At 38.5% G+C, this 17,612-nt stretch overlaps 2 protein-coding genes and 1 non-coding gene across 3 annotated transcripts; all 3 read right to left on the bottom strand.

Moving 5' to 3' along the window:
• Positions 1-6,655: 6,655 nt before the first annotated feature.
• On the bottom strand, positions 6,656-6,859 carry LOC145320457 (small nucleolar RNA U3). The gene has a single exon (XR_013880242.1). It is a non-coding gene; the product is annotated as a small nucleolar RNA U3 (small nucleolar RNA).
• A 6,916-nt stretch (positions 6,860-13,775) lies between these two features.
• LOC145320250 (uncharacterized) lies at positions 13,776-15,007 on the bottom strand. Its single transcript, XM_080162680.1, has 2 exons — positions 14,687-15,007; positions 13,776-14,245 (listed from the first exon to the last, which is right to left on the bottom strand). Exons 1-2 carry the CDS (start codon positions 14,897-14,899, stop codon positions 14,045-14,047), a joined length of 414 nt encoding a protein of 137 aa, XP_080018806.1. The 5' UTR covers positions 14,900-15,007; the 3' UTR covers positions 13,776-14,044.
• A 317-nt stretch (positions 15,008-15,324) lies between these two features.
• On the bottom strand, positions 15,325-16,934 carry LOC145319942 (uncharacterized). Its single transcript, XM_080162343.1, has 2 exons — positions 16,838-16,934; positions 15,325-16,145 (listed from the first exon to the last, which is right to left on the bottom strand). The coding sequence occupies exons 1-2, from the start codon at positions 16,932-16,934 to the stop codon at positions 15,325-15,327; spliced, it is 918 nt and encodes a 305-aa protein (XP_080018469.1).
• Between the last annotated feature and the right edge of the window lie 678 nt (positions 16,935-17,612).

A 17,612-nucleotide genomic window follows, 5' to 3' on the forward strand; every position in this document is an offset into this window, starting at 1 on the left:
CATCGTAAAATTAATAACTGTGGCGAGCTTAAACATACCAAAGAACATAATAATAACTATGCCTGCCGTACCTGCCTTCACACTAACCCCCCCATCCCCCCCAACACGCTGACGCAGACCCCCCCTTCAACACAACCCCATTTTCAACAACCTTCACCCTCTCCACCATCATCAACATCCCACACACAGCAACAACAACAAAATAAATCACAACCCAGACAGGACAACAAACCCTACTATGACTTATTTATTATGCAATGGAACTGCAATGGTATATTAAACAAGACAGCTGAACTAATAGAATTCGTCAATAAACACCAAATCAAAGTTTTAGTATTGCAAGAAACTAAACTTGGGGATAAATCAACACCTCCTGATATCCCTAACTACACCTTAGTCCGCAAGGACAGAACATCTGACAAAGGTGGAGGACTTGCCACCTATGTCCACAAGTCTCTCATCTTCTCTAAGCTGCCAGATAGACCATCTGACGGCCACACAGAGACTCTAGGTGTTAAAATTGGTGATACCAACATCAACAATGTCTACATACCACCTGTAACCAGCTGCACCTCAGGTTTCAAACCAGATTTTCAATCTCTTTTAATACCTGGCAACTCCCTTGTCTTGGGTGATTTCAATGCCCATGATTCACTCTGGCACTCAAGAATCCAAGACAACAGGGGAGCTGAAATAGCTGATGAAATTGGCAACTCCACATATGGGGTCTTAAATGAAGACTCCCCCACTAGACTTCCTGCAAACGGCCTACCAACATCACCTGACATCTCTTTAGCATCTCTATCCTTGCTAACTAGTGCAGAATGGAGAACCGAAACCAGTTTGGGATCTGACCATCTCCAAATAATAATAAAAATCAGCACCACCATTGATCCAGTAAAAAGTGATTTCAGGAACTTCATAAATTTTAATAAAGCTAACTGGGAAAAATTTACCAACATCACCGAAGAAAAATTCCAGAACCAACCTATTCCAGACAACATACACCATGCGGAAAAGAAGTTCAGAGACATCATAAACAAAGCCTCCAAAAGAACAATACCAGAAGGCCGAATAAAGGATGTAATACCTGAAATCCCTACTGCCACTGCAAACAAAATAAAAACTCGTGACTCAATTAGAACAGACAACCCGAACTCTCCAGAAATTGCCATCTTAAATAGAGAAATCCTGAACAAAATATATATCCACAGGAAAACAAAATGGAGAGAGAAAGTTGCTGAAATCAAATGCTCATCCAAGCTATTTAAGTTAATTAAAAACCTAAATGGCAAAAATGGCCTGTCAAACAACAACCAAGCCATCAGATTCAAAGGCAAATATCTTTCATCTGCCAATGACATATCTAATGGTTTTAATAAACAGTACACTTCTGTTGTAAGACATCTAAGCTCCAAAGACTCCAGGACCAAATCAAAACAGATCAAGAAAAATGATCTAGTTGAGGATGACTTGATATTTACTCCCGACCAGACTTGGAAAGCCATCAAAGCTGCTAAAGCTTCCAAAGCTGCTGGCCCTGATAACATCTCAAATTTACATCTTAAACACCTTGGACCCAATGGTGTAAAATTCCTCACCACAATTTTCAACATGTCCATAAACACCAGCACAATACCTGATATTTGGAAGAAATCTGTCATTATTCCCCTTCTTAAACCTAACAAACCGGCAGATTTGTCCGACTCCTACAGACCAGTTTCCTTACTTTGTCCAGCAATAAAAATCCCAGAAAGACTCCTACTTCCTACTCTTAACAACAATCTAGACATTCCAAACTTCCAGCATGGCTTTAAAAAAGACCATTCTACAGTCACTGCTTTAAATGATTTCAATGATCAGGTAACAAATGGCTTCAACAAGAAAAAGTCGGCCAAACCTGACAGAACTGTTCTCTTACAGATTGACCTAAGCAAAGCTTTTGATATGGTCAATCATAACAAGCTTCTGAAGGATCTGAACGAAACATCTCTTCCTTCAAACCTGAAACGCTGGTTTTGCTGCTACCTTAAAGGACGGCAATCACAGGTGAATTTCAGAAATGCAAGATCTAGCTTTCAAAATGTAAGGGCAGGTGTTCCACAGGGGGCAGTGACATCGCCTATCCTTTTCAACTTTTATCTAAGGCACCTCCCCTCACCTCCTAAGAATGTTCAGATTATCCAATATGCTGACGACATAAGCATATATGCGACAGGAAACCCCATTGATAAATTATCTGATGCCATCAACAACTATGTCCCAGCTGTAATGAAATTCTTAGAAGAAAGGGAACTCCAAGTCTCACCCACTAAATCAACAGTGACACTGTTTACCACTGACACTAAAGAATTCAAGGTTAAACCAGTTGTTGAAATGAAAGAAGTACAGGTTCCACATGAACATACTCCTAAATTACTGGGGGTAACATTTGACACCATGTACTGTTTTGCCAAACATGTTCAAACAGTAGCTGATAAAGCAAAGACCAAAATCAACCTGATGAAGTCTATTGCTGGATCCACCTGGGGACAGGATAAAGACACACTATCCATGACCTACAAAACCATCTGCGGAAGCATAATGGAATATGCCGCACCCATCTGGAACCCCATAATCTCAGATACAAGCTGGGGGAAGCTTCAATCCCTCCAGAATCAGGCTCTGAGACTTATAACTGGCAACCTCAGAATGGCCTCTGAACAACACCTTCACAGAGAGTCTAAGATTCTTCCTATTAGAGATCACTGTAAAATGATCTCAAACCAGTTTCTTTTATCCAACCACATCAACAACCATCCAGGAAATAAGTTGACTTCTAAACCTCTTCCAAAAAGAAAAATTAAACCTTCAATACAGTTCTACAGACCAGCAATTAAAAACCTCCTTCCTGTTCAAAAAGAAAATTTGAGGTCAAAAATATTATAGCCAAATATCCCCCAAACAAAGTTCTCAAAAGAAACCCGCCAGAAGTTAATAGTGAAGAATCCAGCCTTCCCAGAGCTACCAGATCACTTCTCTCACAATTAAGATCTGGATACTCTAGACTACTCAACTCCTACCTACATAGAATAGGTGAAACCACAGACGACAAATGTCCTAAATGTAGAATTCACACGCACACCACATCTCATCTGTTTAAATGCCCACAGAACCCGACAAATCTTACTGTTTTATCCCTCTGGACTCAGCCTATCATGGCCGCGAAGTTTTTAAATTTTGACACGGGCACAACAAGAGATTCAACATCTGATGACCTGTCCACTGGAGGCTAATCAATCAATCAAACTATCTCTATAACGGATATCCGGCTGATTTCTAATGCCGGACATCCGGTAATTTGCCGGATATCGAACGTTGGCCAGATAACCGGCCCAACCGAACCAGGTAAAAGTGTAATTGACCAATGGAAAAATTTATACTGGCCTCTCATTAGCTAATTTTTTTACGTCATAATCAGAGCCAGATACTTTTACTAGGTTCTACCCAACCCTACTTAAAATGTTATTCATTTCCATTATGGATTCGAAACTTAATAATATCCGCTGGATTAGAACCGGTCCTCAGCCATACCGAATAAATATGTAAAATATAATATTACAAACAATTTTCCACGCATAAAAAAATCTTAATAGCAATACCAGTTTTTTAGCGAGGTCTTTGGCAAACTGGTTTTTAATCTTTTATTTTTTATTTTAATATCCCGGATAGCTGTCTATAATACGTTGCGATAAGTGTAGCTATTAAATTGACTAATGCTTTGAAAACGATTTAGGTTTAACTAACGAATAAAGTGAAATTTTGTGTTTTGCTTAATCTACAAAAATATTGTGTTTGTTATACTTATTTTTCTCATTATACGTGAGGTTCGGTTTTTAAGTAAAAAAGAAATTTCTAATGCAATTTTAAATTTATTTAGATTTTACTTGATAAAATATTATTTTCAATGGGGGCAAGGACGTCCAAGGGGGGGGGGGTAAAGGGGTGATTACCCCCCAAACGAGTTTTGTGATAAATCTTTTTAGTGGGGGGGGGGGGGTAATAAACCCCCCTCCCAACAGATTATAAGGAGGTATTTACCCCCCCCCCCCCAACAGATTCCAGGGGGGGGTAATTAGCCCCCTCCCCAAGCAAATTTACCCCCCAGGTAAAACATTTTTTTTTTTGGGGGGGGGGAGGGGGTAAAAACAATACCCCCTCAAACACAAATTAACCCCCCCCCCCCTTAAAAAAATTTTACCCGCCACACAAAAAAAAATCAAATATTCTCTACATCTCTACCGTGCGAACATAATATAACAATTTAGAGAAGACACGCTACTAAAAACATAAATGTATTAACATAACTTAAACAAATGTTTATTAATTTTATATTCTCGTCTAGAAAGGGTAAAATTTAATAATTCAATAGTTTTCAATGTTCTTAACATTTTAGTTAAAAAAACTACCGCAAGGTGACATAGGATTTATATGTTTTATCTTTTTTTTGGAAAAAAAGTTTTTTCTACAGTATAAAAAAGTACAAATTGAATTAAATAATTGAAAAGTATTTCATTAAATAAGTAAGATTTTAAGATAAAAATAGGTTAAAAACACAGACAGTGATATAAATTTAAAAAAATAAAAAATATAAAGAATCTCCGCATTAAATGGTAATGTTGTTTACTCTTAATGAATTTGTTTATTTGAAAGTCAGTTTGGCTAATTATGATGTTATGATCATACATATGTGGGGATGTTCTGATTAGTTTCTGCCCACTCCCTTAGTCATTAGGAAAGTAGGTATCATATTATATAAACAAACTAACCTACGCCTCTAATCAATTGTTTCTTTTCAATCTATATTAAAATCAGCGATTTACCTAAAATATTTTCTTCGCCGCTAGATGGTGTTAGTTATGCTTTTAGCTAATTGCAAAAAAGTCTGCAGGGCGGAGTTGTTTTTTATTTTTGTCGATTTTTCTTGGGAGGTTGGTGATACCCTACCCCAAAATAGTTATAAACCTTCCCGGGACCTACCATGTAAAGAAGAACCATATCGGTTCAGTGGTTAGCGAGATCTTTCGGTATAAACAAACAGACACACAAAGACAAACAAACACCATGTTACTTTATTAAAAAGATTGATATTTAAAAACTGATGATTTAAACAGGGATTGTCAGCCGCGCGGCTAAGACTAAGGCTGCTGCAGAATGCGGCTGAGGCTTCGAGTGGCTTAAGTTTTATTTAGACAATTATTTGTTGGCTGAGAAAGCCAAGCAGCTGGTTTTTGTGACTTCTCTAAGCCGCTGGGCTAATGGTGGCTGCGGCTTCCGACCCCTAAATTTAATACTGGAAAAGGTTCTCATTTTACCATCCTGTTATTCATGACTAATTCAATTTTAATAATCAAGGATGACAACATCCATAAAATGCAGATTAAAATTAGTGGTTGAAACGTTTGGAAATATAGTACCCAAAGGTATTGACACAACGAATAAGATAACGTTTTAAAAATTTTGGGGACCAGTGTAATATACAGCCCAACGTCTCCTCCCCCCTTTCAAACGAACAGTAATAACTATAGAATATATGAAAATAGCAAAATATAAAAAAACATCAACATTTTTTTGGGGGGTGGGGGGGGGGGGGGGAACGCAATTTTTAACGTATGGGGGTGATCTACCAACCAAGAAAGAGCTTACAACCACCACAAGACCAGCAGGTATATTTTCCAGGGATCTAAAGGGATAAGACAATGGCCGATAGATTGTTGTGCATCCCCAAAGATGTAACACAAAATTACCCCTTCTGAAGATTAAAATAACTAGTTGAAAGTTGAACACTCAACTTAATGAGTCATGTTGTTAAGCCAACGCATTAGAAAATGTTATTATTAAACTTTGGGGACTAGTGTAATAATTCGTTTATTATATAATATTTAAATATATGTGCCGGGGGGGGGGGGGATGGGGGGGGGGAATGCATTTATTTATGTTTTAATATAGGTTAGGACATGTTGGGTACGTTGGCTCTGCTGGTTTATAGAGAGCGAGGGGACAATGGGCTGTTTATTATTACACTAGTCCCCAAAGTTTTACAATAACGTTTCTTATTCATTGGTTAGCTCAACAATTTTGATTGGTGGATTCATTAAGATGAGAGTTCAAACCTTTAAACAACTTATTTTAATAAAATATGGTTAATTTTGTGTATCATCATCGGGGATGTACATAAATTTATCGGCCATTGTTCAACCCCTATAGATCACCACCTCAATAATTATAAAATTACAGAAACCTATTGAATAAAAGCTCAGATGTTTTAATGTGAAAAATCTGTCATGTAAGATGCATTAAAGTTCATACATTAGAAAATAATTTACTGATGTATAGAGAAGCTTCACATAGGTCCTGGTAAGGTTTTATGCTGTATTTCAGATTCAAGTCTTGAATTGGTTTCAGGTTATTTTTCTCCACCTCACAAGATGCTAGAGGCGAAACAGCAATCCTAGTATATAGTAGTAAGGTTTGTTTTGTCTGTAGCGAAGGATCTAACTAACCACTGAACTGATATGGTTTTATATCCCTTCTAATAAAGTGTACGAAATTGCTTGTAGACCAACTATTTAAAATTGTTTAGAGTATGACTAGCAATCATCAGAGATATAATTTTACCAATCAGCCGATGTCATGGTCCATCCAGGAGATCACAGAGTGACTTCCAAGCGACCAGCGATAAATTGATGGATTTAATCATAAACGCCTTCTCACGCTCAGGACATGACATTCAACTCATCATCATGACTTAGCTATTTTTATGTTTCGTAAAGAAACAAAGGATGTAAACTACAGAAATGATTTTGTGAAGTATAATCTTGGTTTATACAGCAGCATTTTAAGTATTATTAAACGTTATTTTAATTTTATCATTCCTCATAATACAAAATAACTAAGACAGTTTTAGTTTTAGATTTATTTAGATGAATTATAATAATTAAGTATTTTATATAGTTTAAAATAAAATAAAAAATCATGTCTATGGTAAAATAAAGTAATTTTTGAGATAGCAAGCACTCTAATGGCAAATTTATTAACTATATTCTACCCGTAAAATTTTTGTCTTTGCTAGCTGAACATTCTTTAGGCTTTAGATTGTAGACGGCAGGAAAGGAACCGTAACAAAATTTATTGTAGGTTTTTTGACAATTTGTTGAAATACAATTATTTTGAAAAGTTTTTTTATGTTTTCATTAGGATCTAAACGATCTAAGACAGATGATTTCAGCTTTTCAGAAAAGCTTTATTGCAGGAAAATATATTTTCTACATTTTTCATGGAAATAGATATTTATCGCATCGTATTACAAACAGCTCTTAGTGGATGTAAAAATTTACAATTATGAAATCAAACCAGTTTTTTTTTATCCACAAGATGCCGAAGGCTCGTGCTAAAAAAGGTTTGATGTAAAGTTTTATATTCGTATATAATACGATGGTATACATAATTTTACAGTATGGCTCAAATCCACCGGATATTAAAAGATCCGAAGCGATGCTGGAAAACAATTTCTCAAAAAATCAAAATACTGCTAACATGACAAAAAAGCAACCTTAATTTAAAAACTGTGTCGTTGATATTCCGTCTTCATACATTGTTGTTGCTATAAAATTACGCAGGGAGAAGGAAACTCTAAGCTGTTTATTACACTAGTCCCCAAAATTTATTATAACGTTTTCTTATTCGTTGGCTTAACAATCTTGGGGACTTTTAATGAAATTTAATTGGTTGGTTCATTAAGTTGAGTGTCCAAACGTTTCAATTACTAATTGTAATTCTACTGTTGGGGTCATTTTGTTAATCACCATTAAATTGGGGATATACATCAATTTAGTAGTGACCATTGTATTTGTCTTAGCTAGATGAGCTCCAAATGGATTTCCTATTCTAGCCCTAGTTTCCTAAAGTGTACAGCAGATAACCCAATTATTGCAGACCCTACTTTCAGCTACTCCGGAAATTTGTGAAAACAAAGCGATTTATACATTATACATTCAAAATTTTAATGTTAAATTTTTAAATTTTTTTTTGAAGTTTGAAGCTATTTTAGCTAATAGCAAATTTCGAGATAGGACGCGGACGCTAGGTACACTTTCGGAAACTAAATTGGAGTTCATCTTGTCTTATCCCTTTAGATCCCTGTCATAAAATACACATTTTTTACTTTATTTGCAATGTCATAAAAAATAGGATTTGTGAGCTCTATCCCCATAGAGGGGTCATTAGAGAAGAAACACTAATATAGCATATTGATATGACGACCTTTATCAAGGATTATCGATAATATCACGTATTTAGAAAGAAGTTTTCCAAGTTGCATATGAAATGATTTAAACAGGGATGAATTAAAGCAGAGGATTGTTTCACTAACATTTTAATTCAACCCAAGTATGACAAGATTTATTGTTTTCTGGTGGTCCTATGATCCTTAATCTTTTCGAAGTACCAGAAATGTAGGAAAAAATCCCATACTTAATACATCCCTGTTCAAAGTATTGTAATATCATCGACAAAACTTGTAGAGTAGCAGAAATAATAAACAAATATTGCATGATTAACCAAATCTATTATTAAACACAAGATTATAAATTTGGAAAAAGGCGTTGGTCGAGTAACACATCTTCGTCCGCAGCTTCATCGTCACCGAACACGAAGTGGACGTCCGGATCAAAGACTCTCGGGTTGCGGGTATCCGTGACTGTGCTGCGTTGAATAGAAAAAGCCTTGGCCAACTTTAATTTGTGAGAATCGCTGACTCGTCTGTAGTGTTGGGCTGACTCGAGGCTGCGCCAGCGGCCCTTGTCGCGGACGTCCGCGTCGGACAATCCGCTGGCAAAAGCCGCGGAAGTACCGCCAATCTTGGCGGACTTCCCGGACACAACCCCGGAGAAGCCGATCTTCTTGGCCAACGCTTTGATGTTGGTGACTAACGTGTTCTGAGAGACAGCGTGTCGGCCGTCGGGAATGAGTACCCGGGTGATTTTAGCCATTCTTAATCTTGGGAAGAGAAAATTGAGATCCTCTATTTTATTATCTCGAAAATAATAAGCAGTCCTGGCATAGTACAGTTTGAATAATGTATAAGGGCAAGCTGCGCCGCCTTCTTTGACAATGTGAGCCGTGCTGCCAATGTGGAGTTGGTCATTTTTCATCGAACGGAAAAGGATTTCGATGGCAGGGGTGCCTTCCAGTTCGACTAATTTCAAGTCACAAGCCCTCAGCTTTCTCGCATCGCTTATACGGCTGAGGGTATAGAACTGCAACAGGAGAAGTATTACCGTGCGAAAATTTCGTAGAGGGATCCTGTCCAGTTCTTGCGTGGTTCTTGGCCAGCAGGGAATTACCCATTCAATCATTCTTCTGATGATGTAGCCTGGCAACTGTTGAACGCGGGGGCGGCGTTTTCTGCGCGAAGCGGCTAAGCGCACGACGCCCTGGTACACGCGGTCCGTCGCGAGAGACCAGATTTCTGCAGACAGTCCCATAGCTGCCAAATAGGCGTATATGGCCCCCTTCACGGCAGACGTGTACCCGAAGGGTCTCTCGTCCTGATATACCTTCATTAGGAAACTCATGACGGCGGCTTCGTCCAAATCGAGTGGTTCCAGGCCTTGTTCTGCGATGAACGACGTCAGATCCTTGATGATCCTGTTGTGGCTCTTTCTGGTGCCTTCGGCCCTAGCGGCGCCGGCTAACCTGAAAACAGAATGGGAGGTAGAATGTAATCAGTTTTTGTAAAATGTGAATAGCTAGGATCGCTTATGGGATTGTAATTTTTTAAGTAAATGGTAAGAAACGCTGTAACTAAAATTGTAGTACGACAATAACGTGCATATGGTCTAATGTTGTCGGTAAAGGCGAACGATAATAAAAAATAACTGGCCGAAAAGTTAGAGCGAAAATAAAAAACGGCCTGTACCTTGCTTGTAATTCTTTCTTTCCGGCCAAGCCTAATTCTTGAAGAGCAGTCATTGTTCGGACCGGTTTCGAAGCGCTTGGAATTTGTGTGTGGCTGGAACCTGAGACTTTTTTCTGGAGCAGCCGAGAATATCTGCCTTTATCAGTGGGTACATTTTTAGTTTTTGCGGCTAGACCCATTTTCTGAAAAAAGAAAATTAAATGCATATATATGAATATATGAAAAATAACGAAAAATAAAAAGACCCAAACGAAAAAGAAATATTCGTGGAAATAAAACCGAGTATTAATTACGTATTTCAGTAAAGAAAAATAATGGTTATAATAGCTAAAAAGAGATGAAAATGCGTAGTAATAATCTGTGCGGAAGCGTAAAGATTTGACCGATAAAGGTCGTTTGGAAGAAAGGTAAAAATAATGTAAAAATTCGTATGATTCTAATTAGGAATTATAACCAGTGAAGTACTAATATTTTAAAAGTAAAAGAATGGCAGTGAATCGTTGAAAATTACGAGCCTGTCGAAAAACTCGGGGTATATATATGTCAGCCTGAAACGGCTGGGTCGAAATAAAACTTTAAGAAACATAATATTCTTATAAACATTAAACAGAGAAATAACACTGGCATATAGAAAATATCAGTCTCGAAAAAAGGGACCATGGACAGCAAAGCTGTATATAACTAGAGATTTTCGAAAAAAAAAACCGTATGGCAATGAAAAATAAATAAACTGGTATTGTCGAGAATAATGTCCTGTACAGTAACTGGCATAGTATGTGAATATAAAAATGACACAAATAAAAATTAGAATCATAGGAGAATAACGGAATTAAGCACGCGTAGAAGAAGCTCGTAGAATAAGAATAAAACAAAAAACTTTTGTGTAGCAAAATATAGAATGTAAATTGCTGAAGTATCACAGAAACAAACCAGCGTGATTTTCCGTTACTAGCCTATGAAATATATTAATCCACTATTACTAACATGGCCAAAGTGGCGAATTTAGTGGATCCGTTAAACATACATGAATCTGACTTAGAAATAAAAGAAGCGTCAAAAATAAAATGGGATTTTATACAAGGCTTAAACTGGTCTTTCTCCAAAAAGTCCGCAAAGAAAACGTGTGACCTCCAATAAGGTACAACTATTATAGATGTAAGACCTGAGATTTTAGTTAGCACGCGCCAAGCTCTAGAAATACAACTAATAGGAGGACAAACATATAAAATATCACTAGGGTTGATTGTCTGGTTGAAGAAATTGACGCCTGCTGTATTAGTTTCAGGTAACTTGCTAAAGTAACGAGCGCACTTTGTATTGCTTTGTGACGCAAAGGCGTCGAGCGTCGGTGTCAGGCCAAATTTTGACAGGACTTGAGCATAAGAAGCATCGTCCAGAGACCACTCGTCGGTGTTAGACTTCTTGGAGCCCATGTCCGCGATAGATAGATTGTCGTCGGACCGTTCAGACCAGAAGCAGAAAATCCGTACGTCTGAAAAAACAGAAATAATTATAATATTGAAAAATAGGGTTAAATATAACTAGGAGAAAACTCGAATATTGTGTCTGACTTAGAAGAATCTAAATTTAATAATAGCCTATTTATATATTAATGTAAAAAACGCTAAAAAAGACGAACACGGGAGCGCGCCTAGAAAAAGATGTGAATCTTACCCCATTTGTGTTGGAGCTCAAAGATTTTTAAAACCATTCCTTGGAGCTGGCGCACTCTGGACCCGCGTCTCATGATATGGCACAAGGACTGGGAGTCCGTTAACCATAGGATTAAACGTCCTTTGTTGTTTCTTAGAAAATCCTCGTTGACGGTAAGCAGCTTGTGTATAGCACTTAACTCGCGTAGAGTCGAGGACGCTTGCGCTTCGTTGTCGTTGAACGGAAACTCCGCGACAATTTGAAAAGTGTCTGCTTGAAAGATATATGCAGATTTGTCGCTGGCGTCGCTAACCATGGTTATGAGCTCTCTGGCATCGTTGTTAGGATCCCAGTTCTCTAGTAGATAGGTCTTGTGGGCAGGTTTAACGATGGTGGTGTGTTTGGACTCGTATCTGATAGGTTTGCCGTTATACGAATTCAAGTAAATCTTGCACAAGGACAATTCTTCGATCATTCTGGGGGAGACATTCATAACGGCGTTCCACCCTGACGCAATGACGACTTTTCCCAGCTGGTGTTGTGACTCTCTGGAAACAATTTTCAGTATTTCTCCGTAAGATTGTAGTAAGTGGGCGTTGGTACCAAGCAGGCTGGCTGTTTGCCGACACGGAATAGCTGTGCCGGATTGTCCTGCTGAAACAATGTCGTCGATATCGGATAAGAGCTTGGATATCTTGCGGGCAGGTGCCCAAATTCTCATGCTGAGAGTGTCAATGACAAAGCCTAGGTATCTGACTCTTTGTGAAGGTAGCACTGTCTTGTCCTCGGCGATCTCCCACGCACTGCATGACATCACGAAAAAAGTGTATTGCAGGTATTTCGAGCAACGTCTTATCGACACACCGATGTTGCCGCCGTCGTCGACATACCAAGACACATCCACACTCACTGAGTGTAGATGTATCTCGATAGGTCGGAGCAAGCTGGCCATGATTGCTGTCGCATTGCAGTACCCAAAGGGTACTACAATGAAACAGTAATGCTCGACGATGCCGGCAACGTTGGTGATTGAAAAACCGAAGTATCTCCACGCTTCCCTATGTAAGGAAACGTGGAGATACATCGCTCTAATGTCGTGCGTTGCAATGAAACTGCCCCTCTCGATCCTAAACAAATATAAACTGAAAATCATGAGGAACAGGTTCATTGCAACGCACGACATGTCTGTACGAATATTCGAGTTAAAAAGATGGGTAAACGAATACAAAAGATTGCGAGTGACGTCGACCGGACTAGGCCTTATATAAGAAAACAGCTGTGTAAAATACCCGGTTGCCCGAAAAAATTTGTAACGCACCTGGGTAAAAATGTCGACAGGTCGCTGAGAGGACACGATTTTGTTTCCACATACAAGTTTGTGCTCCTGCTTAGATCTATGCAGAGTCGTTTCTTGTGTTGGCCTGTAAAATTAAATAAGGATATAACGAAAGTTGTGAAACCTGGAACAACTGTAAAAACAACCCTACAGATGGAAGTTAAGGAGCGTCAAACGATGTCGGATAGCAATAAAGGCGCTTAAAAGAATGAAATTTAGACGGAGCCGGAAAAAGGTAGTTGTAATTGTGATAATAGCTATTGTTTGTTCGGATAATTTTAAATAAAAACCGAATTAGAGGAAAAAATTATTTATGCTTACTAAAGCTATAGTCTTGCTAAGAAAAACAGTACGGGCGGGAATATAGGATTAATCTGTACTAAAAAAGTACCTGTCATAACGTCATACTTCGAGGCAACAGATAAGGGAGCGTTGACTGTGGCAGGTTCGGATAGTTTCATCACATATCCTTTCTCTATCCATTCCTGCACAGTGTCCCTGACGAAAGGCATCTCGGACGCTGCTGACTTATTGTTGGCCATGGACGATGGAGGTGGTGGAGAATGTTTCCATCGGGGCATGTAGCCGTGTTCTAGGATGGAGAGGACTTCATTGTTGGCCGACAAAATGGTTTTGTAAAATTCGACGGCCTGAGGCTGGCCGATGCCCCTGGGAAGAGGGGAAAAACCTTTGTCTGTGATTTCTTTAATTTTCGCGTCTATGAAATCCTCGAAATCTTGATCGGAATGGTCTTGAATGACGTCGGGCGCTGTAGAAGTGGTGGCAGAACTAGGGAGAACCTGATCGGAGTCCAAAATAGTAGACGGTTTCTGTGTCTGGGCAAGAAGTGAACTGGACTGAAGTCTTTTTTCGGCTTTGACCGAGTGAGAGAAGGAAGTACTTGGTGGGGTGGCCAACGGTTTAAATGGTGGTTCGGATAAAGCTTTATTTTCAAAATTGTTTGTTGCAGGCTGAATTTGTAAAATAGCAGAGATTTCTTGGCGAGAATCAGCGTGAGCGGGAGGAGAGATTTTGTTTTGGTTTGTAGCAGAAAATGAGGTTGAAGGCTTAGAAATTTGTTCGGAAGGCTGAACTAGTCATTTTTTATCCGACCGGGGCTTGGCGGCACGTTCCTCCTTTATTCTGTGGCGGCACCTCTCGATAGTATGCGAAGTTTCTTGACAATAGTCACAATAGAACTTCTTGTATTGACGTTTACCGTTGCCTTTGCCTTTGAAATTGGAGTGACTGGTAGACTGTTTGCTTCTTTTTTCTTCTTCTTCCCTCTCTTTTGACTCCTATAAGTGTAAATAATAGCGTTAAATGCATATAATCGCCGCCAAAGAAGAATATAAAAAGAGAGGAAAAGAAAGAAGAGAGTGTGACATAATCGTAATTCCTGTGTTGACGAAAAAAGACACAGTAGGAAAAAATAATAGGCATGATTTTTTACGCGACTATCTAGTTTGGAAATTGATCCAGATGCTTGAAAGAAAAGGCTTAGCTAATATAAAGCGAAAAATGAAAAGGCTTAGCTAGTAGAAAGTAAAAAATTATTGTAGCCGTACTAAAAAGATAAACGGACGCGTGGCCCAGGGCGCGAAAAATCAGAAATGAAAATTATTAAGTTTAACCGAACAAAATTAATTGTCAGGCAAAAGATATTTCTTGTTTGAGGAAAAAATTTTTTGCGTGACGTAACCTATGGTCTGCGGGCAAAGATAAAAAATTTAAGATACCTTGCAAAGTGACTCCCAAAGCTTAATCTCTTTGCTGTTCATTTGCATTCCTCCAAAACCAGCTTGGCTTGCAAATTGTGTTGCCGTAGAGAATCTTGCGTTTGGCTGGAACATGATGTTCATGTTTCGTTGTAGCTTGCGCAGAGCATCTATCGCGTTTAAGGAATCATCGAGAGCTGAATGAATTTCAGGCCTCATTTTGACAGGGGCCATCAGAGAATATAGGCGTCGAGCATTTTCTTGTAATGCTTGCTCAATGTTCAAAGACTCGACGAGACAGGATTGCAGAAACACTAATTCACTCCGGCCTGCAACGGGTAAATTGTGATACATCCCGTATTTACTAATCCTTTCTTGTTGAAGCCCCTGCAGCGATAAAATATGTCTTATATACAATAACATAAAAAAGGCTTAGTCGTTAGGTAAAAACGGAATAAGTTAAATATAAACGCCTGTCGAAATAAAGTACATAAACTTTCGTTAACAAGAAATTAAAACCGACGCGAATCTCACATGTATGAGATTTGAAGAAGAATTATTTAAAATCGTACCTATGTAAAAGCCTTTACCTAAAATAGGATTTGTAGGGAGCAAAGGGGCCGACCACGAAAGAAAGAGGCTGCCCTATAGTATTATAATTATAAAAAATTGGTGTAGGAGTAAGAAAGGAAATAAAAATCCGAAAAGAAATATTTTATACAAACATATTTTCCCTGGTAAGAAATGGTGCAAAAATCCGGGGCACGATATTTCACCAGCGAACCTTGAATATTTCGCATGCGGGGACAACCCATCATCACGTATGCTGGATCATATCTGGCGTTGTACTGTGGGTGGATTTGATTGGATCTAGCCTTTGTGCCAGGTTCGAACTGTGGCCGGCGATTAAAATAGTCCTGGGTGTCCTCTTCTGAATCGGATGCATCCCTCAGCCAGGGCTTGGTTGCCATCTTGGACGCGGGGGCCGCCGTCTCTTTCCGCAGAGATGTCGGCTGGGCAGCGCCGCCCCAGTCAATTGTCTCGTCCGAAGACTCGACATCTTTCTCAGAGTCATCCTCAGATTCGGGAGGGATAAATTCTTGTCTCCTTTTCTTGTTGGGTACATAAGCTTGTTCCTCGGCTTTCCGTTTAGAAGTAGAGGGATCATTAGATGCAGCCATTTTCTGTATCAATTCTTGGATAGAATCCATTTGTGCCTGTAGCATCTGAATCTTGTCCTCGTCTGGAGCAGATGCGGCTGACGGCTTTTCCCCGTTGGCTTTAGGCTTCTTGGAAGCATTGGATTTATGTGAACGCCTAGATGATTCTGACTCACGCCTAGATCTTTTCTTTGGAGGAGTTTTTTCCGGGGATCTTGATTTGCGTGGATTGGCTGGGGGGGTGTCAGAAGGATTCTGAGTCGTAACCGTGCCGTTATTACCGCCGTTCCCCGTCGGATCATTGATATTGGCGGGAATCACTAAAAAGAAATATAAATAGATTAGAGAAATCATATATATCCAGAAGACAGGGAAAAATATTTCTTAACCTACTGCAAATTAAAAATATCTTAAACCTTGCAAAGGAGAAACGTGTGTAACATCTCACCCTGAGGGTTTGAAATCCTAGCCGGATTGACTGGCTGTACCGCCGAAAAAAGGGTGAATAAAAATGTAAACCGTAAAATATCTGTTTGAAAAAATAAAAAACGAACATTAAAGAGCTGGCGCCGCCGACAAATAAAAGCTTGCTCATTAGGGGCGTATATAATATATTATAAAAAACTATCTATGATTTTAACGACGTAAAAAGAACTAAAATAAAGAGTTCTATATAAAATGGCTTCAAATATCGTGTATACACGTGGCCGTAGCAAAAACTTATGTAAATTCTGTAAAGCTAGCGCGGTCGTGCAATAAGAAAATGAGACAGCCCGATAGAAAATAGATGAAGATTAAAGGGCATATGTAAAAAATCTTTAAATTCTTTTAAAAATTGGAAAAATAACTCCGACTAAAAATAGCAGCATTGAGGCATTTACAGTAAAAGTCGTGTTAACAGAAATAACATACCAGAAATCGAAAAAAGAAAACTGGCAATAATTAAAGGATTTTTTAGACAAGCTGAGCCATAAATCCTTGGCTGTAAGATAAAATAAGAAAAGTATTTTACCCATATTGCGAAGAGTATTCAGAGCGGCATCTGCTACGTCGTCATTCTCTGTCTCTCCTTGATCCAAAAAGTTGGCGGGCAGTTCGGGATCAGCCATAGTCGATTACAATCCGAAAGTATGAATCAATTCTGAAATAAAAGACATATAAACAAGGCGAATGACGTAAAAAAGGCGCTGAGCGTAAAAAAGAATAATTGTATTGAATAAAAAACTACATCTGTTGGGATACTGGCTAAAAACATGCCAACAAAAGTAAAATAAAGAATTCTTTATATAGTGCTGTTAGCCAAAAGAAATCGTGGGCGAATGTGTAAGCGCCTCTGAAGGGGCGATTATGTTACTAAGTATGTATATTAAGCCCCGATAGCTGGGGAAAAAATTTTTTAATTCGAAAACGCGGCATTCTTTCTTGACTGCGTTCCGAATAAAAAAGCACGTGGAAAATTCCAATATGGTCGAAAAAACATTTGTAAACCTATAGCATAAATGAATCTTAATTTTAGTTGTTTAATATATAAATAAAAAAGAATAAAATGATGGTTCGACGTAATTTGCAAACGTTTTATTTAGAAAACGTGCGGAATAAAAAGCCGCGTAAATTCGAAGGAAATATTACCACGTGGTATGATATTATAACTTGACGTAATTTAAACCAAGCGTGGAAAAAGGCTTAAAAATAACAAAGAAGAAATTATGTAGCTAGTAGGGAGGGTGGGAAGGCAAATAAAAAACGTTTCCATTATAAAAAACCGCCGAATATTCTGGCTGAAATCG

The sequence above is a fragment of the Acartia tonsa genome, chromosome 5 (genome assembly GCF_053477335.1).
Source record: "Acartia tonsa isolate MP-2025a chromosome 5, ASM5347733v1, whole genome shotgun sequence".
Taxonomy (NCBI): Eukaryota; Metazoa; Arthropoda; class Copepoda; order Calanoida; family Acartiidae; genus Acartia; species Acartia tonsa.

What these genes read in the sequence shown, in the direction of transcription:
- LOC145319942 (XM_080162343.1), bottom strand. Translation starts at nt 16,934, where the DNA reads ATGGCTGATCCCGAACTGCCCGCCAACTTTTTGGATCAAGGAGAGACA. An exon ending in GAATACTCTTCGCAATATGG is followed by an intron (nt 16,146 to 16,837) that starts GTAAAATACTTT and finishes ATTTCTTTTTAG; the next exon opens with TGATTCCCGCCAATATCAAT.
- LOC145320250 (XM_080162680.1), bottom strand. Translation starts at nt 14,899, where the DNA reads ATGGCCCCTGTCAAAATGAGGCCTGAAATTCATTCAGCTCTCGATGAT. An exon ending in TTTGGGAGTCACTTTGCAAG is followed by an intron (nt 14,246 to 14,686) that starts GTATCTTAAATT and finishes TTACACTTATAG; the next exon opens with GAGTCAAAAGAGAGGGAAGA.